Source organism: Saccopteryx leptura, chromosome 5 (genome assembly GCF_036850995.1).
Source record: "Saccopteryx leptura isolate mSacLep1 chromosome 5, mSacLep1_pri_phased_curated, whole genome shotgun sequence".
NCBI lineage: Eukaryota > Metazoa > Chordata > Mammalia > Chiroptera > Emballonuridae > Saccopteryx > Saccopteryx leptura.
Window position 1 is genome coordinate 204,560,617 of NC_089507.1, and position 22,170 is coordinate 204,582,786.

Genomic DNA, 22,170 nt, shown 5'->3' on the forward strand with positions numbered 1-22,170 from the left:
GGGGATGCAAACTGGGGATAAAGGAGGACCACTGTATATACACAGAGCTCACTAAGGGCCGAGCATTGAACCCTTTCCATATCCCCTACTCCAGACATCGGGACTCGGCCTCCGGAGTCCCTTTACTTGATGTGACATTACACCAGCCACATCCCACCTCCAGACCTCAGTTTCCCCATCTGTACAACAAGGATTATAAACTCCCCATCTGCCAAGATACAGCAAACCGAATGGCGAAGGATTCAATTAGTAATTCGGAGAGAGAGCATTAAGTAATCGGTAACGAGCCAGGAGAAAGGACTGATAACATTTATTTCTTCACCTCCTAGAAAAAAACCTCCCGGTCACCGAAGGCCTTTCTGAGCTCTTCCGGGAAAGGCGTGGCCGGGCCACGGGGAGCCACGCCCCAAACACCAGGGCAGCCTTCGCCGCGTCCAACCCCACGGCCCCAGGTAGGGACCCAGCGGTGATGCGTTTCACTCCACTACGTAACCCTCCGCCACAAGAAAAAGTAGTCCCCAACCCAGAGAGGATTCTGTCACCCATACTAGGCGACATATAAAATCCTAGCCTCTCTCCAGACTCAACTATAGTTTTGAGGCCTCGGGGTCACCTTCGGCACACTGGAAACCAGTCTTTCTCCGGTTCGTCATAGGAAGTAGTCCCGGCCTACGCTAGGCCGATGGGTCCCTCCGCAGCAGGGGAAAGAAGATGGCGACCTCGTCGATGCCGGAGTCGGAGAGGAACGCGGCTACAAAAGCGTCAGGTGAGCGTCGGATAAAGTCAGGTCGCCCCACTGTACCCTGCCGTGAAGTGGGTCCACATTGCGAGAATACCCGGCGGCAAGGTCCCGGCCGGCGGGGCTGTCCGAACAGGGCCCCGGGGTCCCAGGCCCTTTAGTCGCTCTCGCACTTGCCTGAGCGGAAACCCGGCGCCGCCACAAGATGGCGTCGGGCCTGGAGCGCAGGCAGCGCCGGGGACAGCCCCAAGTCGCCAGGCCCCGGGACCGTAGCTGTCAGCCCCCTCCACATGGGAACTGGGGGAAGGGGGAGCGAGCCACTGACCAAGGGGGCCTGTGGGCTGTACCACAGACCCTGCAGCCGGGGGAACTTAGAAGGCTGAAGGGCTGAACCACTGAGCCCAGACGGGACCCTTAGGGAACCACACAGGGGGAATCGTGGAGGGGAGGAGAGAAGGGTCACACCGGCCACTGACCACCCTCCCAGGGATGGGGAAGGGTCCTGGGACGGGAGGCAGGGCTTCTCGGTCCTGTTTTGCCGAAGCTCCCTTCTCTGTACGCGGGAAAGCCCCACCCTGTAGGAGACTCGGTCTTTTCGTCTGCGAAATGGGCACACGGGTGAGGCTGGGTGGACCGCGGTTGCTGGGACCAGTTAGGTGGCCCACCTTTACCAGCCCCCGCCACCTCTTCTCTCAGAGTGAAGGCCCCAGACCCTGCGCCCCCTTATCAGGCTGCCCCCCGAGATCATGGAGGAGAACGAGGTGGAGAGCAGTAGTGACGCGGCCCCTGGGCCTGACCAGCCCGAGGAGCCCTCTGAGAGCGGCTTGGGTGTGGGCACCTCGGAAGCCGTGTCCGCCGACAGCAGCGATGCAGCGGCCGCCCCGGGGTCGGCGGAGGCTGACGATTCAGGAGTGGGGCAAAGCTCGGACCGCGGCAGCAGCTCCCTGGTATGGAAAGGTGCTACCCGGTGTGGGTGGAGGCAGGCACCACAGGCAGCAGTGCCTGGCAGCTGAGGGGAAGCAGCCAGCAAGCTTGGCTTGTAACTAATATTTGGTCTTGGTTTATTGTGAACCAGGCACCATGCCAAGTCCCTAACATGGATTTTCTTACCTAAGCCTCAAACCTTGTAAGGCACATACCACTCTCTTCCTGTGCCTCAGGAAACTGAGGCACAGAGCTCTGACAGTCAGGATTCAACTCTAGGCTGTGGTCTTACCCACTGCACTGCCCACTGTCCTCCCTGTTCCGTGACCTGGTTCAAGCCTTGCCTTTGCCTCTGATTCACAGAGTACCTCTTTGAGCCTCTGTCTTACCATTTCTAAAATGGAGCAGGAATACCTGCTTTTGTGGATGCCTTGTGAGCTCTCATTAGACATTCTCTTGGAAACACTTTTTAAAGCCATCTTCTTCTGGCTCGGCCACTTCCCTGGCACCCTTCCTAGTGTGATCTTGAGCAAGCTACCCAACTTCTAGCTCTCAGTTTTCTCATTTGTAAAGTGAGAATGAATATACCTACCTCAATAGGGCTTTTGTGAAGATTAAATGAACGAGTATGTGCAAAGCAATGAAAGTAGTGCACAGCACATGATAAACACTCGATAGGTATTAGCCATTATTATTGTTATTATCTGCAAGACACTGATCATTTTTAAGACTTTACATTATGGAGGTGCCTAACAGTGGCCCCTACTTTGGGTTCCAGGGTTTCATTCATTCAACAGAGATGGGCCTACCATGTGCCCAGCTTGCATTGGATCCTGGAGATACGTCAGAGGACAAGACAGATATGGTCCCAGTCCTTATGCTGGGTACAGTCAGACCTGGGAGATGTTACAATACACAGTAAATAGTGCTGTGATGTGGGGACACAGGCCCCTGCAGCAATGAAGACAGAAGTCCTAATTTGGTATTCAAGGTCAGGGTCAGCTTCCAAGTAGAGGTACCAGCTAAATGGAGGGGAGAAAGCTGGGTAGGATTTAGCCAGGGTGCAATGCTGGGAAGCGTTTCAGGCAGAGGCAATAGCTTATTCAAAACACAATGAGAATAGCTACTCCAAGCTGTTGTGTAGGGGCTGTGGGCCCTTGACCTGACCAGAGCCATGTACCCTGGGACTTGTTCTTAGGCAGCTCTGTGACTCGAGGGCTTCTCTCGCCAGTACTCAATGGGGCCGAGGGTGTGGGTGACTCTGCTGACCATGTCCTTGGGCCTAGGAGCTCTGTCTTATGGATGGCAACCTGTCCTGCCCCATCCTTGGCTTCTAAACTCCCTGTTTCCTGTTCCTCAGGAGGAGGTATCTGAGAGCAGCTCGAGCACGGATCCCCTGCCCCATGGCTACCTCCCTGATTCATCCTCTGTGTCCCATGGGCCAGTGGCAGGGGTGACAGGTGGCCCCCCAGCCCTCGTGCACTCCAGTGCACTCCCAGACCCTAATATGCTGGTGTCCGACTGCACAGCTTCTTCCTCAGACCTGGGCTCGGCCATCGACAAGATCATCGAGTCCACCATCGGGCCTGACCTCATCCAGAGTAAGTCAGGCCGAGGCCAGCACGAGTCAGCTAGCTCCCTGGGGTTTCCCTGACCTCATCCAGAGTAAGTCAGGCCGAGGTCAGCACGAGTCAGCTAGCTCCCTGGGGTTTCCCTGCAGGGTCCAGCAGAACCAGCTGTGCCAGGTCAGGAAAATAACTCTCCCACTCTGACTGTATAACATGGGAATGATAATCCCCGCCTCATCGTGGTAAAGGGTGTGAGGGTTTAATGAGGCAGCACAGTCAAGTTCTTAGCATAGTGGCTGGCACGTGACAGGTGCTCAGTAAATACAGAAACAGTAACACATAACTTTATACTGGGGTTGGTTCTAAAGCCTTGATGATCAGTAGCTCATTAATCCTCCCAGGAACCCCAAAAGATAGGTGCTATTATTATCCTCACAGTATAGATGAGAAATCTGAGGCACAGAGGAAGTGAGATAATGTGCCCACTGTCCCCAGCAAGTGTTGGGCCATGAGCTCAGACAGTCTGACTCCAGAGCTCGTGATTTCCCACACTGGACCTCGTGTTAATGACACGCCGTAGACCTGGAAAAGCCTTGGCATGGTCTGTAAAGCCAATCCTGAGAAAGTGGTACAGGAGCTAGGCCTTAACCTTGGGGCAGTTTGGAAGGAATGGAGGGGGACTCTCCAGGTATATTGGTCAAAGGCAGGCAGCTGGGGTAGCCATGGCATCTGCCACCAGTGTGGCAGTGACAACTGTCATTGTCAACTGGGAATCCCCTCCCCACATCTCTGCCTAGACTGCATCACTGTGACCAGTGCTGAGGATGGTGGGGCCGAGACCACACGGTACCTGATCCTACAGGGACCAGATGATGGTAAGACTCTAGGCTGTAGACCCAGGGAGGCCTGCAGTGGGCATGGGATCAGGTGAGGAAGACTCAGCCACAAACTCACATGTGATCTTGACGGGACTGCTCTGGGCTTCAGTTTCCCCATTGCTTCTCTGGTAAGGAGTTGGGTTCTAGGATGCCTGGACCTGCTTGCGAGGGACAGCTGTAGCTCATGGCATCCTCCCCCTTCACTTTCCTTCCCTCTGATTCCCTCACCACCAACACCCAGGTGCCCCCATGGCATCGCCAATGTCCAGTTCCACCCTGGCCCACAGCCTGGCAGCCATCGAGGCCCTGGCCGACGGCCCCACATCCACATCCACGTGCCTGGAGCCACCTGAGGAGGCTCAGGGTGAGCCCAGCTCCCCAGCACCGCCGCCCCCGGCTTCTGGCACTGAGGAGCCGGACCTGCAGAGCCTGGAAGCCATGATGGAGGTGGTGGTAGTGCAGCAGTTCAAGTGCAAGATGTGTCAGTACCGGAGCAGCACCAAGGCCACGCTGCTGCGCCACATGCGGGAGCGGCACTTCCGTCCAGGTGCGGTGGCGGCACCTGCCTGGCTGGGACTGCGCGGGTTGGGGGGGCACTGCTGAGAGCCACATGCAGTCTTGTCGTCCCCCGCCCACAGCAGCAGCAACAGCTGTTAAGAAGGGCCGTCCACGGAAGTGGGGCACCTCAACCAAGACCCAGGAGGAGGAGGCGCTAGAGGAGGAAGACGATGATGACATCGTCGATGCCGGTGCCATTGACGACTTAGAGGGTATGCCACCGTGGCTCACAGGCCTACTGCCTCCACCCCCACCAACAGATCCTGAGCTCCTTCCCGCCCCCTGGAGAGCAGGAACTAGGAGTTGACACAGTGCAGCCCTGGGCGGATGCCTTCAGTATAAGACAGGGGTTGGGGCGCCGGGGCAGGACCTGCGTGTGCAGTGGTGCAGGCTGAGCACTGAAAAAAGCACATGCGTCTAAGAGGGCCTGTTCACATCGGCCCAACAGAGACAACGCAAGCCACATGGGGACTTTTCTTTTTGTAGCCGTATATATATATTTTTTTTAAGTATAAATAAATAAATAAATTGGCTTGACCAGGCGGTGGTGCAGTGGATAGAGTGTCGGACTGGGAAGCGGAGGACCCAGGTTCGATACCCCAAGGTCGCCAGCTTGAGTGCGGGCTCATCTGGCTTGAGCAAAAGCTCACCAGCTTGGACTCAAGGTTGCTGGCTCGAGCAAGGGGTTACTCGGTCTGCTGAAGGCCCATGGTCAAGGCACATATGAGAAAGCAATCAATGAACAACTAAGGTGTCGCAACAAAAAACTAATGATTGATGCTTCTCATCTCTCTCCGTTCCTGTCTGTCTGTCCCTATCTATCCCTCTCTCTGACTCTCTGTCTCTGAAAAAAAAAAAAAAATGGAAGTATGTTTGTGTATTTATGCAGTATATTTAAAATATTATTTCAACGTGCACTCATATGGAGTATTAGTGAGTTATTTTACTTTCTTTTTGTCGTACTGATTTTGTAATACAGTGTGCATCTAAATTAGGTCTTTGTCTAGGCTCTGCACACTTTAAGCGCTCACTAGCCACATTTGGCTCGTGGCTTCTGCGTTGTCATAGACCTGTCTTGTACAGTCATAGAGTTCGTAGACTTGAATGTTTATTTCAACTATTTTCTAACAGTGGCTGTAAAATGTCTTGAGGAAGGGGCGCCTTTTATTAATTCACATAAAGGTGCTGTATAAGCCAATGGTAGTTGTCAGGAGAGGTGCAGAGAAAGGACTGCAGGACCCTGGAAAGCGATGCACACAGTTAGCCAGTGGCAGATCGGGAGGGCTGTCTGGAGGAGGCATCACTAGTGGACATGAAGGAGGAGTGAGCAGGGATGGGGAGTGAACCAATTCCCTGGGAGCGGGGCTGAGAGACTGGATCTCACTCCAAAGCCCACCTTCTCTCAATGTCCCCACAGAGGACAGCGACTACAACCCAGCTGAGGACGAGCCCCGGGGCCGACAGCTACGGCCCCAGCGCCCCACTCCCAGCACACTGAGACCCCGAAGGAGACCTGGCCGGCCCCGGAAGCTGCCCTGCGTGGAGCCCTCAGACCTCACAGATGGTGAGACTTGGTTGGAGGGGGCTGTGTGGGTGGGGCCGAAGGGTAACCCCTTCCTTGCTTGCTTCTGTGGCGTCCTGGGGACTGAGTGTGCTGTGCAGAGCAGCATGTCTCAAACCTGGGTAATCTGCTAGCCTTGTAAAGGGGCAACCCCTCCCAGTCCAGGCTTGAGAAAACCCTAAATTAAGAAACGGTATTTCAGCTTTATGGAAAAGCTGTTCAGAGGTAAGGTGTCGCGGCACAGGAGACAGTTGAGCTCAACAAGTAAGATAAGTTTTAAGTATTTTAACTGAAGTAACAAAGCTGAGACTGTCCCAAGAGCACAGGCTTGGAGCATTTAGAGCATTACAGGCTGGGGATGAGAATGACCCGATGTGGGCATTCATGCCAGCTCCGCCATTTACTAGCTGTGTGACCTGGATGGAGCACGTGACTTTGCTTCTTGAATACCTGTTTATGAATGCAGGTGCCTTTTAGAATTCAGACAGGTATACACAGAAAAGCACATGGTAGCTATCTTTGTACATGCAATTTGGAGAGAATTGTTAATTTTTTTTTTCAGGGACAGAGAGAGAGTCAGAGAGAGGGATAGATGGGGACAGACAGGAACAGAGAGAGATGAGAAGCGTCAATCATCAGTTTTTCGTTGCGACACCTTAGTTGTTCATTGATTGCTTTCTCATATGTGCCTTGACCGCGGGCCTTCAGTAGAATGAGTAACCCCTTGCTGGAGCCAGCGACCTTGAGTCCAAGCTGGTGAGCTTTTTGCTTAAGCCAGATGAGCCTGCGCTCAAGCTGGTGACCTCGGGGTCTCGAACTTGGGTCCTCCGCATCCCAGTCCGACACTCTATCCACTATGCCACCGCCTGGTCAGGCTGTTAATATTTTTTTAATCTCCTTTTAAAAATAACTTTACTAGGCCCTGGCCGGTTGGCTCAGCGGTAGAGCGTCGGCCTGGCGTGCGGGGGACCCGGGTTCGATTCCCAGCCAGGGCACATAGGAGAAGCGCCCATTTGCTTCTCCACCCCCCCTCCTTCCTCTCTGTCTCTCTCTTCCCCTCCTGTAGCCAAGGCTCCATTGGAGCAAAGATGGCCCGGGCACTGGGGATGGCTCCTTGGCCTCTGCCCCAGGCGCTAGAGTGGCTCTGGTCGCGGCAGAGCAACGCCCCCTGGTGGGCATGCTGGGTGGATCCCGGTCAGGCGCATGCGGGAGTCTGTCTGACTGCCTCCCCGTTTCCAACTTCAGAAAAAAAAAAATTGTAAAAATAACTTTACTAAAATATATGTATGAAAAAGCACACCTGTCTTAAGTGCACAACTCAGTGAATTTGCACAAGATGAACACACCTGCATAACCTGACATCCTTGTCAAGAAACAGGATGTTACCAGTGTTGTTTGTATCACTTCTAATTTTTTAAAAGATTTCGCCCTGGCCGGATAGCTCCTTTGGTTGGAGCATCATCCCGAAACGCAGAGGTTGCCGGTTTGATCCCCAGTCAGGATACATACTGTCCGATGTTCCTGTCTCTCGCTCCCCTCCCCCTCCCCCTTTCTTCCTCCCTGCCCTCCCGCCACCTAGCTTCCCTAGGGAAACCAATGTTAAAGTGCTGATGTTGCACTTAAAGTAGAATGTTCCCGTGAGGTCAGTAGAGCAGCAGTCATCTTCATTTGCTGAATGAGGAAAGTGAGCCGCAGAGAGGGAGGAGCTTTGCTGAGATACTCAGCAAGTCACTGATGGAGCCCGACCTAGCCGCAGGTCTCCCGACTGCAAGGCCCCAGCGTCCTGGCTGGGGCTCCAGACTCACACCGAAGTCACACTGTGCTGCAGGAGGGGCCGTGTGTTCTCTCTGCCCTCTCCCCACGGGCTGTCTGCGCCTGTGCTAAGACCTCGTGCCCATCAGTGGACTCATCGTGGGGGGGGGGGGGTGTTTTCATCAGTGGACTGACCGTGGCGGGCAGCAGGGGGCGGGAATGTTTCATCAGTGGACTGACCGTGTCAGGGGGAGGGGAGGAATGTTTTGGCTGGCCTCCGTCACACTTGTCCTCATCTGTCCTGGTGTGTTGTGGCTGATTTGTGACCTGGCGTGTCTGTGGCAGGTGTGGAAGGAGAGCCTCTTGTGAGTTCCCAGAATGGGCAGAGCCCCCTGGAGCCACAGGAGTCCTCAGGCCCCAGCTCCTCAGGCCCAGGACACCTGGTGGCCCTGGGCAAGGCCGATCGGGCCCCTGTGGAGCCCAGTGTAAGCCAGTCAGACGCGGAGAACGCAGCACCCCTCTGCCAGGAGGAGCCCGACACCCCGCCCCGCCGCCGCGGCCGCCCCTCCCGGCGCTTCCTAGGCAAAAAATACCGCAAGTAAGTGGGACAGAGACGAGGGGCAGGGAAGCGGCCGGGTGGCCCCAGCCCAGCCCAGCCAGACCTCTCTCCCAACACCCTCCCGGCAGGTATTATTACAAGTCACCCAAACCGCTTCTGCGGCCCTTCCTGTGCCGCATCTGCGGCTCCCGCTTCCTGTCCCATGAGGACCTGCGCTTCCATGTCAACTCCCATGAGGCGGGAGACCCCCAGCTCTTCAAGTGCCTGCAGTGCAGCTATCGCTCACGCCGCTGGTCCTCGCTCAAGGTGCGAGCTACAGCTGGAAAGGGGAGCCCCGGGAGGGTTGCGGGAGGCGCAGGGCGAGGGGGGAAGGGAGGCCAGAAGGGAGAAGGCAAGGCCCAGCCTGCCAGTGGTGCAGACAAGGCCTGGAGGTAACAAGAACTTCCCGGGCACCCTCTCCTGCTGCTCGGTGGAGCACATGTCTGGGCTGCTGTGGTGGCTTTGCAGGCCGCACCCTACATAGCAACACCGCGGTGCTCTCTGCCCTGTGTTCATCTTAGATTTCTTTGTTCACCGCCATCTCCAGCAGGTGGCAGCAAAGCTGGTTTTACCAATTCAGTGCGGTAGGAAGTTTTCCGGTAGATGGCAGTAATGTGTCCAAGAGAGGGCCCAGTACCCAGGCCTAGCCGGGCCCTCATTTCATCTTCCTGCAGCTGGAAGAGGTCCCTCATAGGTGTTGCTAGTCCCATTTTACTGACCAAGGGAACTGCGGCTTGGCTGGACCAAAGTGAGCCAACAAGTTGGTCATTGGGGGTGGGAGATCCTTATTAAGAAGAAATGGCCAGAGGCCCTGTGCTTTCTGCACACAGTGCTTCCTCAGACAGGGCCTGTGACCTGGCAGTTGTTCTCTGGAACCCAGTGGTGGGGGCAGAGCAGGCATAGGCTGTGGAGCTGCTCGGCTTGGTTTCCGCTTCAAGTTCACAAGATCGTATGAGACCTCAGCAAGTTGCTTCACTCTGAGCCTCCATTCCCTTCTTTGTCAAACGGTCAGCGGGACAGGGCCTGGTGCAGATCAGGTCCTCTCGATGGGATGAGTCCCCAGCCCTCATAGGCCCCAACACTGGTAGCACTCCTTGATTCTGCGAGCCTACTCCCACAGCAGCCTAGGGCCGTGGGCGAGGTGAGGTGTTTCAGGAGGGGAGTCCAAGCGCTGGTCCTTTTGCCTCTTTCCCAGGAGCACATGTTCAACCATGTGGGCAGTAAGCCCTACAAGTGTGATGAATGCAGCTACACCAGTGTCTACCGGAAGGATGTCACCAGACACGCAGCTGTGCACAGCCGGGACCGGTCAGTGGGTGTGGGTGGGGTGTGGCCAGGGTGGGAAAGTGGGAGCCCAGGATAACTGTGGTTCCCAGTTAGCACCTGCTCAGGGCCATTCCCAGGCCTGTTCACTGCGCGTTACAGACATCAGAAAGGCAAGGCAATTCATCTCAGATCACTTGGCTTGCTGTAAGCTTTAGTTTCCCACCTGTAAAATGGGGATAGTCATTGTGGAGGGGGTTAAAGGAAACTGTGTACCTACAGTGGGCTCAGTAAATGATCTAAAGATCTTCCAGACGCCTGGTCCACACTGAGAGCTGACCTACAGGGTCAGGGTGAAACAAAAACCCTCGGGCCCAGTGCTTGCTGAATTATGATAGATCTGCAGCTTCGGGAAGGAGCTACCTTCACAGGAAGGAGGAGCAGTGAGCAGAGGCTGGATACAGGAATCCACTAGATGGATCTGTTAACAAAAGTTCCAAAAGAAATTAAAAGAATTTTATGCATATATGATTTGCAAGTCAGAGAACATAGTCCTCAGTATGAACTGAAGACTCGGGCAGAGGGGCAGAGTTTTAAAAGGAGAGCAGTTGCGCCTGACCAGGCGGTGGCGCAGTGGATAGAGTGTCGGACTGGGACACAGAGGACCCAGGTTCGAGACCCCCTAGGTCACCAGCTTAAGCACAGGCTCACCAGCTTCAGCCCAAGGTCACTGGCTTGAGCAAGGGGTTACTCACTCTGCTGTAGCCCCCCAGTCAAGGCACATATGAGAAAGCAATCAATGAACAACTAAGGTGCCACAACGAAGAATTGATGCTTCTCATCTCTGTCTATTCCTGTCTGTCTCTATCTGTCCTTCTCTCTGTCTCTCTATGTCACAAAAAAAGAAAATAAAAAAAAATAAATGAAAGGAGAGCAGTTGCTAGGGAAACATTGGTTTTCTTTTTTCATATTGTAATATATATCACATCACCAGCTGCATATCTTACATCATTTGTTTTATGATTGGTGGTGGCAACAATTTTTTTTTTTCTTTTTGATTTTAGATAGAGAAGGGAGAGAGAGACAGGAACATCGATCTGTTCCTGTATGTGCCCTGACCGGGGATCGAACTGGCAACCTCTCTGCTTTGGGAGGATGCTCTAACTGAGCTCTCCAGTCTGGTCACAACCAGACTTTGTATTTTTCTGAAGCTGGAAACGGGGAGGCAGTCAGACAGACTCCTGCATGCACCCAACCAGGATCCACCCGGCACGCCCACCAGGGGGCGATGCTCTGCCCATCTGGGGCGTCACTCTGTTGCAACCAGAGCCATTCTAGCGCCTGAGGCAGAGGCCAAGGAGCCATCCCCAGTGCCCGGGCCATCTTTTGCTCCAATGGAGCCTCGGCTGCGGGAGGGGAAGAGAGAGACAGAGAGGAAGGAGAGGGGGAGGGGTGGAGAAGCAGATGGGCGCTTCTCCTGTGTGCCCTGGCCAGGAATCGAACCCGGGACTTCACACGCCAGGCTGACGCTCTACCACTGAGCCAACCGGCCAGGGCCTACAATCAGACTTTTTAATGTGCTGACTCAGTGGGCAGCAGACAGGGCTGTGACACAAGAACAATAGGAACATGATTAGGCATTTGTCAAGGTCCTAGTTCCAGTTCAGGCTTGTAAAACAAAAGCTTTGAGTTACTTATCAACAAATCAAACAGCACAGAGATACCATTCATTCTGTGGCATTTTCCAAGTCCGAGAAACAGACACATGCCCTATAAGCAGCCTTAGATTTCAAACTGCAAAATTGCAACTGTTGGGCCAGATACTATGATGTAAAAGTTCTTACGAGTCCTCAGCTCTCAAACTGTCTATGGGAAAGCCAGCTCTCCAGTGTGCTTGTAGGTTTTTCTTAATAAAAATGAAAAGGGGAGTTCTGTGTCCAAATACGCTGGGGGACACCAGGTGGACCCTGTTACCACAGCACTCTCCTGCAGGACTTCTCAGAGACTTTAAAATGCAGAGGTAGTTAGTGACTGAGAAAGAAGGTGGCATTCCCAAATGTAGTGAAGCGCAGGACCAACCTGCAGTAAATTTTTAGCATTTTCCCAGCAGACTTGAAGAGAAAAGGACTTGGGTGGAGAGGAGGGGCACTCAGGGCTGAGACTGGGTATGAAGGTGTGGGCGGGCTTGGAGCTGTGATGGTCTGACTCCTGTACCTTTCTTCCCCAGGAAGAAGAGGCCAGATCCTGTAAGTCGGGGCCCTGGCCTGGGAGGGAGACTGCTTGAGGACTGCCCGTGGGGGCGGCAGGACAGGAAGTGAGGTCTCTCCGTGTGGCCCCCTCATTCCTCTCCAGACCCCAAAGCTGAGCTCCTTCCCCTGCCCTGTGTGCGGCCGTGTCTACCCCATGCAGAAGAGACTCACGCAGCACATGAAGACACACAGCACTGAGAAGCCCCACATGTGTGACAAGGTGGGTGGGGTCAGGGCTGGGCAGGGGCAGGAGCAGGGGCCTCCCCGGGTGAGCCACCACCCAGCTCAGCTCGCCCCTTACAGTGTGGAAAGTCCTTCAAGAAGCGCTATACCTTCAAGATGCACCTGCTCACGCACATCCAGGCTGTCGCCAACCGCAGGTACATCCCTTGGGAGGCCCTTGGGGCTGGAGCAGCCACCACCCCCACCCACTGCTGAGCTGCCCTCCTTCCAACCACCCCCAGGTTCAAGTGTGAGTTCTGCGAGTTTGTTTGTGAGGACAAGAAGGCGCTGCTGAACCACCAGCTGTCCCATGTCAGCGACAAGCCCTTCAAGTGCAGCTTTTGCTCCTACCGCACCTTCCGAGAGGACTTCCTGCTGTCTCACGTGGCAGTCAAGCACACAGGTCAGGCCCGCCGCGCCCCTCCCTGCCAGCCTGCAACTCGTCCTGGCCCCCCAGTCATGCTCAGCTCAGCCATGGGGGCAGCTGGAACCCTTCGATTGTAGGGAGTCCCCTCTGCGGGCTGCTCTGACCTCGGCTTCCGGTCTAGCTCAGCCCTCTGCTCTCAGGGTGGCCCGGGGCCCCTCTCCCTCAGAGCCTTCTTTAGCTGTGAATGGGGAGTGGTGGTAACAGTGAGTTCCATTTGTCCCCTGAGCCTCGTGTGTGCTGGGGCCACTCTCCCTCAGAGCCTTTAGCTGTGAATGGGGAGTGGTTGTAACAGTGAGTTCCATTTGTCCCCTGAGCCTCGTGTGTGCCAGGTGGGCCGGCCCTCAGCAGGTGAGCCGGCAGAAACGGTGTCGGTCTCTGCTTGCCCCTTGGAAGGTCTACCACAGCAGCTGGTTCTTCTCCTTGGCACCCAGCTCTCTCGCAGGCACGCTAGGGGCAATTAGACAAAGGGAGCCAGTGGGTTCCTTTACCAGATTCCTGTCTGCCTAGGGGCTGGTGGTTCACAAGAGGAGTGTGTGGTCATGTGACCTTGAAAGTAGGCACTTGCAGGAAGGCTGTGAGTGCAGAGGGCGGGCCTGATTCATTCGTTTCTGTCCTGGCCCAGCAGCGTGGACCGCGACGAGGAGTGAATCAGTTGGAGAGGGCCTTGGGGTCGGGAAGGTTTCTCTGAGCGGGAGGGTGAGCGCTGGGCAGGTGCAAGCATCCCCTGCCTGTGCCTACAGGGGCCAAGCCCTTCGCTTGTGAGTACTGCCACTTCAGCACACGGCACAAGAAGAACCTGCGCCTGCACGTGCGGTGCCGCCACGCGAGCAGCTTCGAGGAATGGGGGCGGCGCCACCCGGAGGAGCCCCCCTCCCGCCGTCGCCCCTTTTTCTCTCTGCAGCAGATTGAGGAGCTGAAGCAGCAGCACAGTGCAGCCCCTGGGCAGCCCCTGAGCTCCCCAGGCCCTCTCGAAGTAAGCTCAGCTCAGCCCAGCAGGCAGCAGACGGGGGCTTGGGGGAGTGGGCCGGGCGTGGTGCACCTCTTCCAGCATCCTCAGTTGCACATTGGGCACCACAAGTGATCCCTGCCTCTCAGGATTCTGGTAAAGAGCAGCTGAAGTCACACACAAGCCATCCCTAAGCTCAAAGTAGGAGTAGCTTTCCAGTGCTAGTAATAGAGAATGGAAATATCAGAAACTTAATTGTGATAATGGTTTATTTTCTCATATAAAGTAAGTCTAAAGGTCAGCAGTCCCAGGCTGGTATGGTGGCTCCATGGTTAGTCATCAGGGACCAAGTTCTCTGTATTTTTTCCCAGCCTCTGTAGGGAAACCGCTTCCATCTTCGTGGTTGCCTCATGGTTCGGTATAGCTGTAGGAGCTCCAGCCCTCTTAGCCACATCCTAGGCAAGGAGCAGCAGGAAGGAATGGGGAAGGGCACAAAGGATGTCTATCCATATCCTTCCTTGTAAACTTGATAGAAGCCTCCGCTCAGCCACATGTCCTTACTCTAACTTCAAGAGAGGTTAAGAAATGAAGTCCTATAGCTGAGTACGTTGCCTCTCTACTCCCCTGCCAGAAAATGGACCATCACAATGTGCTGATGGAACACAGGCTTTGGATCTCTGAGACCTTAACTTAAGCCAGGTCCTCTGAGCCTCAGCCAATTCATCTGTAGCATTGAGCTGGTAAATACCTTTAAAAGTAGTTGTGGGCCCTGGCCGGTTGGCTCAGCGGTAGAGCATCGGCCTGGCGTGCAGGAGTCCCGGGTTCAGTTCCTGGCCAGGGCACACAGGAGAAGCGCCCATCTACTTCTCCACCCCTCCCTCTCTCCTTCCTCTCTGTCTCCCTCTTCCCCTCCCACAGCCAAGGCTCCATTGGAGCAAAAGTTTGCCCGGGCACTGAGGATGGCTCTGTGGCCTCTGCCTCAGGTGCTAGAATGGCTCTGGTTGCAACAGAGTAACGCCCCAGATGGCAGAACATCGCCCCCTGGTGGGCATGCTGGGTGGATCCCGGTCGGGCACATACAGGAGTCTGTCTGACTGCCTCCCCATTTCCAACTTCAGAAAAATACAAAAAAAAAAGTAGTTGTGAAGATGAAACAAGCTGACATATAAAGTGCCCAACACACAGGAGGTGCTCAGTAAGTGGCACTTGAATCCGAGCTGCCCTCTCTCGGGGTTGGCCATATCCCCACCCTCAGGTCTCCCCAGAGGCAGCACCGTTCCAGTCCCCTGAGACCCCCCCACTGCTCTGTTCTGACACCCTGGGTGGCGCCACCATCATCTACCAGCAAGGTGAGCTCTGAAGAACGGTGGGAGCCAGCACGATGGGGAGGGCGCTGGGTGCCAGTTTTCTAGCCCTTTCTAAGTCTCAAGTCCCAACCAGGAGCTGAGGAGTCAGCTGCGATGGCCACGCAGACAGCTTTGGATCTGCTGCTGAATGTGAGCGCTCAGCGGGAGCTGGGCGCTGCCCTGCAGGTGAGCCGCCGGGGCCTCTGCCTGGGCCCCTGGGCAGGGAGGGGCAGTGGTGAAGCATACATGCCGCACACCTGGGGAGCTCCCAGCTAGTGGGTCAGACAGATCTACTGACACCCAGTGGGCACACGCACAGGAGAGGCACCAGCTGTATCAGGGAGGCCCAGGGGGGCAGGGAGGGCGGAGGATCTTCCACTTAACTCCCCAGAGCCGCCAGCGACTGCAGTGCTGAGCAGTGAGCCCCGTGCCTTCCGGGGCCCTATGTTCCTGGCTATTTCCTCCCAGCTCTGTGGCCACCCTGTGTCTGTGGGTCTGAACTAGCTTCCCTTCTAGCCCAGTGCCCTCATTCACAACACCCCTCCAGCCTGCAGACCCCCGAGGCTGTCTCGAGCTCAGGCCTCTTGTCCACGCACCTCAAGTCCACACCCTCCCCCCAGTTCATCATCTTTACTTCTCCCTCTTCCATCCAGCTGCCCGGGGTCACCTTCACCACTGTCTCACCTCCCTCTGCACCTTCCTGCACTTTTGTAAAGCAGGGAGAAGTCTGGATGTGCCTCCTGTCTCCCAGTCTCTTGAGAAGGTGTAGAGTGTAAATTTGAGATGGTAAATTTCGAGAACTCGGAGCTGTCACCTGCTGCCAGGGGCTGAGAGACAGGCGGAGCTCCATGGAGGAGGGGTCCTGGTGTGGGACCTGAAAACCTTCATAGGAGTTAGCTTATCGTGTTTAGTGGAGAAGTTTCCCATTTTTAGATAGTTAAGTGTATTGGTCTTTTAATCGTTTTTGCCTGTAGTATCATCCCTAGAAAGAGCTCCTTCACCCCAAGACTATATAACATTCATCTAGAATTTCTTCTTAGGGTTTCATTTTTTACACTTAAATATTTACTCCAGTTTATTTTTTGGTGTATTCAGAAAGATAAGGGACTAACAATATTTTTTACAAAAGTTGTCCTGTGCAGTATATCAAATAATCTTCCCTAGTGGTTGCAAATGTCTCCTTTTTCATTCTCTAGATTCCCACGCATACAGCAGTGTGTTTCTAGACAGCCTGGCCTGTTGATCCATCTGCTCTTCTCATGCTATTAGCATACATTCTTTTTATTTCAAAAGTATATACTTGCCTGACCTGTGGTGGTGCAGTGGATAAAGCGTCAACCTGGAAATGCTGAGGTTGCCGGTTCGAAACCCTGGGCTTGCCTGCTCAAGGCACATACGGGAGTTGATGCTTCCAGCTCCAACCCCCTTCTCTCTCTCTGTCTCTCCTCTCTCTTTCTCTCCCTCGCCTCTCTAAAATGAATAAATAAAAAATTAAATTAAAAAAAAAGTATATACTTGTGCCTGACCAGGGGGTGGCGCAGTGGATAGAGCATCGGACTGGGATGTGGAGGACCCAGGTTCAAAACCCCAAGGTCGCCAGTTTGAGCATGGGCTCATCTGGTTTGAGCAAGGCTCACCAGCTTGAGCCCAGGGTCGCTGGCTTGAGCAAGGGGTCACTCGCTCTGCTGTAGCCCCCCTGATTAGGGCACATATAAGAAAGCAATCAATGAACAACTAAGGTGCCACAATGAAGAATTGATGCTTCTCATCTCTCTCTCTTCCTATCTGTTCTGTCCCTCTCTCTGTCTCTCTCTGTCACCAAAAAAAAAAAAAAAAAAATGGATATACTTGTAAAAAAAACAAAATAAACATTATGTTCTGTAGATAGGGTGGAAGTCCTTAACGATCCCCCCTTCCCTTAGATGACCACTGTTAGCAGGTCAGTAAGCATTTCTCCGGTTTTGTCCATGTGCACACCTAACAAATCTTTTGTTCCTTAAAAAATGGAGTCATACTAGTCATCTCATCACCAACCTATCTTTTCTTCCCTGGCAGTGTCGGGGGCGCCGCCTGGTGGGCCCTCCCCGCATCTCCGCATCACGTCTCCACCTCCTTCCATCAGACAGACGTCCTAACGTGTGTCAGGCCTTTATTGCTTGGGTTGTTTGCAGTTTTTCATTAACTCAAGGCAGTGAGTGTTTCAGTGCACACATATTTCTAGCTGCTCCTAAACCTTTTTTTATTAAAAAAACCCTCCTGGACATAGAATTGATGGATCTGAAGGTCTGAGACCTCCAGAGTGGTTTTCTTTCTGCCCTTGTCGACACGATGTCACCAGTCTTTATAAATCTCCTCAATGTAATGGAAATATAGTTCATGTTTATAATTTATAGTTTTGTGATCATAAATGAGATTGAACTCTGTACATTCATAGACCATTTTATTTCTTCTCTGACCGACCTGTGTATCCTGTATTGATTACTTAATTAAATTTTCTTTTTTATTATCGCTTTGCTAGAGCTCTTTATACATAAAGGAAGTTCGTTATTTTATCTCTCATAGGAGTTGGTAAATCCCACCCAGCTCCCCCGCCCCCAGTTTGTTTTCTGATTTCATTTTATGGCTTGTTTTGCTACAGGTTGTAGCATATTTTTCTGCCATGATTAGAAAAATCTTTCTACCCCAGGGTTATAAAAATACCTATTCACATTTCTTCTTCATACATTTAGAGTCTTACTATTCTATTTTAGTCTTTAATTCATTAGAAGCAGACTTTGGAGTAAGATCTGAGGTCATGCTCTGACTTTTTCTTAAATGGTTTGCCACTTGTTCCTGCATCCCAAGATTTCTGAACCTTGGCACTTTGGGCCAGATCATTCATTGGGGGGGCGTCCTGTGCCTCCTGGGATGTTTAGCAGCATCCCTGACCTCTGCCCCTTAGATGGTTGTTGCACACCACCCCCCTTAAAATTATGACAACCAAAAACTGTCGCCAGTCATTTTGCCCAGTGCCCCTAGGGGGTACTGTTGATCTAGCCTGTTCCTGTCCCGTCTGTTCCCGGTACCTGGGCGGGCTTTGGAAAGCCAGGTGGTGTTTTGGGAAGAACACTCAGTTGGGGTTATCAAACGAGTGCTGGCAGCACTGGGTCTGGCCAGAGCCTGGGTGAGCTGTGAGCTCTGAGCTCCTGAGATAAAGAAGAAGACCCTTGAACACCAGCTCCTCTGCTGCTCATATGCCCACTGGTGCGATTGCAGGTGGCCGTGGTGAAGTCGGAGGACGCGGAAGCAGAGTTAGCATCCCCTGGTGGGCAGCCCTCTTCAGGAAGTGCCGCTCCGCAAGTGGTCACCCTCCATGTGGCAGAGCCAGAGGGCGGTGTGGCGGCCGAGAGCCAGCTAGGCCCCCCTGACCTACAGCAGATCACCCTGGCACCTGGTCCGTTTGGTGGAGCTGGCTACAGTGTCATCACAGCACCCCCTATGGAAGAGGGGACATCAGCTCCTGGCACACCCTACAGGTAAGGTCTTCTGCCTGCAAGGCCCCCTTCAGCCAGTTGTAAGCATGCCAGGGGGACTCAGAGGAGGGCTGTGCCCATCCAAGTCTAGTTGCCAGGAGGTAAAAATCCTAATATGTATAAAGTGACCCATAGGGGAATCATATCCTTCTCAGGAGGTCAGAAGCTACTGTCTTTTGGCCACTTAGATGATCCAAGCACTTGACTCACCTCAACATTCCCAGAAGATCCACGTTTCCCATTTTACCAACGGGGAAACAAGCCAGGGAGCTTAGACACCTCTCCCGAGGTCAGACACATCATAGGTGGGGACAGTTTTAGCCCTGTTCCCTTTGGTTCCAGAGCCCTGTGCTTGCTCTTTGTCCTGGATGATTCCTGAGGTGTTTTCCAGTTCTGACCTTTGGAACACACCTGGGCTCCTTGCTGGCATTGGCGGCCTGGCATCTGCACTCGACTTTCTCCATCATTTATGTGTTGACCAAACCTCTGGGCAGTCTGAGGAAGCCCTGAATCTAAGTACCAAACTGTGTACTGTGCTGGGGTGGAAGTCAGGATTGCTGGGCCAGTGCCTGGGCAGCCCAGTCGCAGCATCTGCCCTCTGCTCTTGGGCTTGGACCCCTGGGGCCCTCTGCACCCCCACCTCCCACTGTGCCCTTCAAGGGGGCGGGACTACCGCTAGAGCAGGGCAGTACTCTGGAGGAGACCTTGGCGTTCAGCTGGGAAAGGGAAGAGCCAGGACTTAATTCAGGGTCCCCCTGTGATGCAGTCAACCCCTGTGGTGCAGTCACCCCACAGTTGATGACTTTCTCGGGGAAGGGGGTCCATGTGGCCTTCTACCCCTTCCTAGAACCCTGACTCACCTGGCTCCTGTTTTGTGCCCACAGTGAGGAGCCCCCAGGGGAGGCAGCCCAGGCTGTGGTGGTGAGTGACACCCTGAAAGAAGCTGGCACCCACTACATCATGGCAGCCGACGGGACCCAGCTGCATCACATTGAGGTGAGGCTGGTAGTAGCCCACCGGCCCCCTTTTCCATCCACCCCCTTCCTCCCTCCCTCTTACCCCTATCCCTCCTCCCTCTCCCCTCCCTTCTACCCCGCTCCCTCCCCTCTCTCCTCAGTGCCTCATGCTCTCCACAGCTTACTGCAGATGGCTCTATCTCCTTCCCAAGTTCTGAAGCCCTGGCCTCTGGAGCCAAGTGGCCTCTGCTGCAATGTGGGGAGCCGCCCAGAGACGGCCCTGAGCCCCAGTCTCCAGCCAGAACCTACCCAGTAGGGCGCCCCCAAGGCTCTACCTCCCCACCTCCTACAACCAGCAAAGCCCTGGGCCTGGTCGTGCCCCCATCACCACCCTCTGCAGCCACTGCGTCGTCAAAGAAGTTTTCCTGCAAGATCTGTGCCGAGGCCTTCTTTGGCCGAGCTGAGATGGAGAGTCACAAACGGGCCCACGCCGGGCCAAGCGCCTTCAAGTGCCCTGACTGCCCCTTCAGCGCCCGCCAATGGCCCGAGGTCCGGGTAGGTGCCCCCCTGTGCCTCTGCTGGCATCGGCTTGTAACAAGCCTTGACTGAGCACCTCCTCGAGCCAGTGCTGTTCCCCTCTAGGCAGAGGTGACTATGCGAGGCTCTTGGGCGGCCCAGTCTGTGGGAAGGGAGCCCAGACGGCATGACTGATGCCGGACAGTGCTCCCAGAGGGAACAGTACGCACGACAGAGCAGAGAACCAACCGTGTGGACTCGGTGTGCTGGGAGACATCACAGAGAAGGGGCGGAGCATGCAGCATGCTTAGGGAAATTAGTCATAGAGTACAGGGCGCAGGGTTCAAGGCCGGTTCGGGGCAGGTTTGTGGTCCAGTTTGGGGGGGGACTCCCTCCCTTCACCCTAGGATTTTGTTTTCATATCTGAAATTGCACTGAATCCTCACAGCAGTTCAGAGAGGACAGGGCCCAGAGCCCTAGAATGTCAGGGCGAGTAGAGACTGTCAGAGGTCCCTTCTTTTGAACTTGTACATTACTTAGGGGTAAACTGAGTCTGGGAGCAGGGACAGGATGTTCTAATGACCTAATGACAGAGCCTGTGGCTTTTCCCTGTCAGGCAAACAGCACCAAACATGGTCTGGTTGGCATTTTCCCCAGCTCCGCCCAGCCCCCTTCCGAGGACAGGCTCCTTGGCAGCTGTGGGTCTGCCCAGACCCCCTGAGACCCCCACTGCCCCTCCCCAGGCCCACATGGTGCAGCACTCCAGCCTGCGGCCCCACCAGTGCAGCCAGTGCAGCTTTGCCTCCAAGAACAAGAAGGACCTGCGGCGGCACATGCTGACCCACACCAACGAGAAGCCCTTTTCCTGCCACCTCTGTGGGCAGCGGTGAGGCTGGGTGCAGGCGGGCTGGGCTGCAGGGCATGCCTGGTAGGGCCGCCCCGAGCCTTCGCCCCTCCCCTGCAGCTTCAACCGGAACGGGCACCTCAAGTTCCACATCCAGCGGCTACATAGTCCTGATGGGAGAAAGGCTGGGACCCCTACTGCCCGGACCCCCACCCAGACCATCATCCTCAACAGTGATGACGAGACACTGGCCACACTACACAGTGAGCTGACCCAGGGGACCCAGGGGAGACCAGGGACTTGGGCCACTGTCCCAGAGATCACCCTTGGACCATGGTGGGGGCTGGGACATTTCCGATTTTCCCAGAGGCCCCGAGTGAGCACCTCCCTCTCTGCCCAGCTGCACTCCAGTCCAGTCACGGGGTCCTGGGCCCAGAGCAGCTGCAGCAGGCACTGGGCCAGGAACACATCATCGTGGCCCAGGAGCAGACAGTGACCAATCAGGTGAGAGCCTGCTCTGGGGGCGCTGCTGGCAGGTCAAGGGCAGGGCTGGGGCACGTGGAGAACGGAGGCTAGAGCTGGCTTGGCTGTGACAGGATGAAGCCACCTACATCCAAGAGATCACCACAGCAGACGGCCAGACGGTACAGCACCTGGTGACCTCTGACAACCAGGTGAGCTGCCGCCGAGCACCTCTGCAATGACTGCCCTGCTCCCAGGCCCCACTCTGGGGAGGAGCAGGACTTCCACACCCCCCAGGGTGTGTCCCCGGGTGCCCTGTTCCGCGTGCTTGCTGCGCCCCCACTGGACAGGCGCCCAGACCCGCCCCTCTGCCTGCCCTCAGGTCCAGTACATCATCTCTCAGGACGGGGTGCAGCACCTGCTCCCCCAGGAGTACGTTGTGGTCCCAGAGGGTCACCACATCCAGGTAGGCCAGGCCTAGCGTGAGGGTAGGGAGGGACGCGTGACCTCCCTCTGGGGTCACCAGGTCGGCGCTCTCTGCAGGTACAGGACGGCCAGATCACACACATCCAGTATGAACAAGGGGCCCCATTCCTTCAGGAGTCCCAGGTAGGGCCCTTGGGGGACCGTATGGAGCTGGGGCATGGGCAGGGCTCTTCCAGGCCACATCTCTGGCTTCTCCCCTCTAGATCCAGTATGTGCCTGTGTCCCCAGGCCAGCAGCTCGTCACACAGGCCCAGCTTGAGGCGGCAGCACACTCAGCTGTCACAGGTAAGGCACGACCCCGAGGACCACGGGGCCCAGACCTAGCTTCTAGGGCCTCAGGCTCACCATCTTTTCCCCTCCCCT

The 22,170-nt window shown here is 55.0% G+C and overlaps 1 protein-coding gene across 5 annotated transcripts in view; it reads left to right on the plus strand.

Moving 5' to 3' along the window:
* The first annotated feature begins 684 nt into the window (after positions 1 to 684).
* Positions 685 to 22,170, plus strand: part of ZNF335 (zinc finger protein 335) — a 28,700-nt gene continuing 7,214 nt past the window's right edge. For 2 of the 5 annotated variants that reach the window (XM_066387643.1, XM_066387644.1), the window contains exons 1-27: positions 685 to 766; positions 1,436 to 1,686; positions 3,024 to 3,264; positions 4,029 to 4,106; positions 4,351 to 4,656; positions 4,748 to 4,879; positions 6,085 to 6,231; positions 8,326 to 8,578; positions 8,668 to 8,845; positions 9,774 to 9,886; positions 12,069 to 12,087; positions 12,194 to 12,310; positions 12,394 to 12,470; positions 12,555 to 12,715; positions 13,480 to 13,712; positions 14,941 to 15,034; positions 15,126 to 15,217; positions 18,287 to 18,546; positions 19,428 to 19,539; positions 19,680 to 20,054; positions 20,759 to 20,901; positions 20,980 to 21,122; positions 21,227 to 21,363; positions 21,456 to 21,533; positions 21,704 to 21,787; positions 21,865 to 21,930; positions 22,011 to 22,092. In XM_066387643.1, coding sequence (XP_066243740.1) covers positions 1,486 to 1,686; positions 3,024 to 3,264; positions 4,029 to 4,106; positions 4,351 to 4,656; positions 4,748 to 4,879; positions 6,085 to 6,231; positions 8,326 to 8,578; positions 8,668 to 8,845; positions 9,774 to 9,886; positions 12,069 to 12,087; positions 12,194 to 12,310; positions 12,394 to 12,470; positions 12,555 to 12,715; positions 13,480 to 13,712; positions 14,941 to 15,034; positions 15,126 to 15,217; positions 18,287 to 18,546; positions 19,428 to 19,539; positions 19,680 to 20,054; positions 20,759 to 20,901; positions 20,980 to 21,122; positions 21,227 to 21,363; positions 21,456 to 21,533; positions 21,704 to 21,787; positions 21,865 to 21,930; positions 22,011 to 22,092 — 3,922 coding nt within the window. In that variant the 5' untranslated portion in view covers positions 685 to 766; positions 1,436 to 1,485. Of the gene's footprint in view, positions 767 to 1,435; positions 1,687 to 3,023; positions 3,265 to 4,028; positions 4,107 to 4,350; positions 4,657 to 4,747; positions 4,880 to 6,084; positions 6,232 to 8,325; positions 8,579 to 8,667; positions 8,846 to 9,773; positions 9,887 to 12,068; positions 12,088 to 12,193; positions 12,311 to 12,393; positions 12,471 to 12,554; positions 12,716 to 13,479; positions 13,713 to 14,940; positions 15,035 to 15,125; positions 15,218 to 18,286; positions 18,547 to 19,427; positions 19,540 to 19,679; positions 20,055 to 20,758; positions 20,902 to 20,979; positions 21,123 to 21,226; positions 21,364 to 21,455; positions 21,534 to 21,703; positions 21,788 to 21,847; positions 21,931 to 22,010; positions 22,093 to 22,170 lie in introns of all 5 variants that reach the window. The other 3 variants (XM_066387642.1, XM_066387640.1, XM_066387641.1) reach the window with 2 other exon arrangements.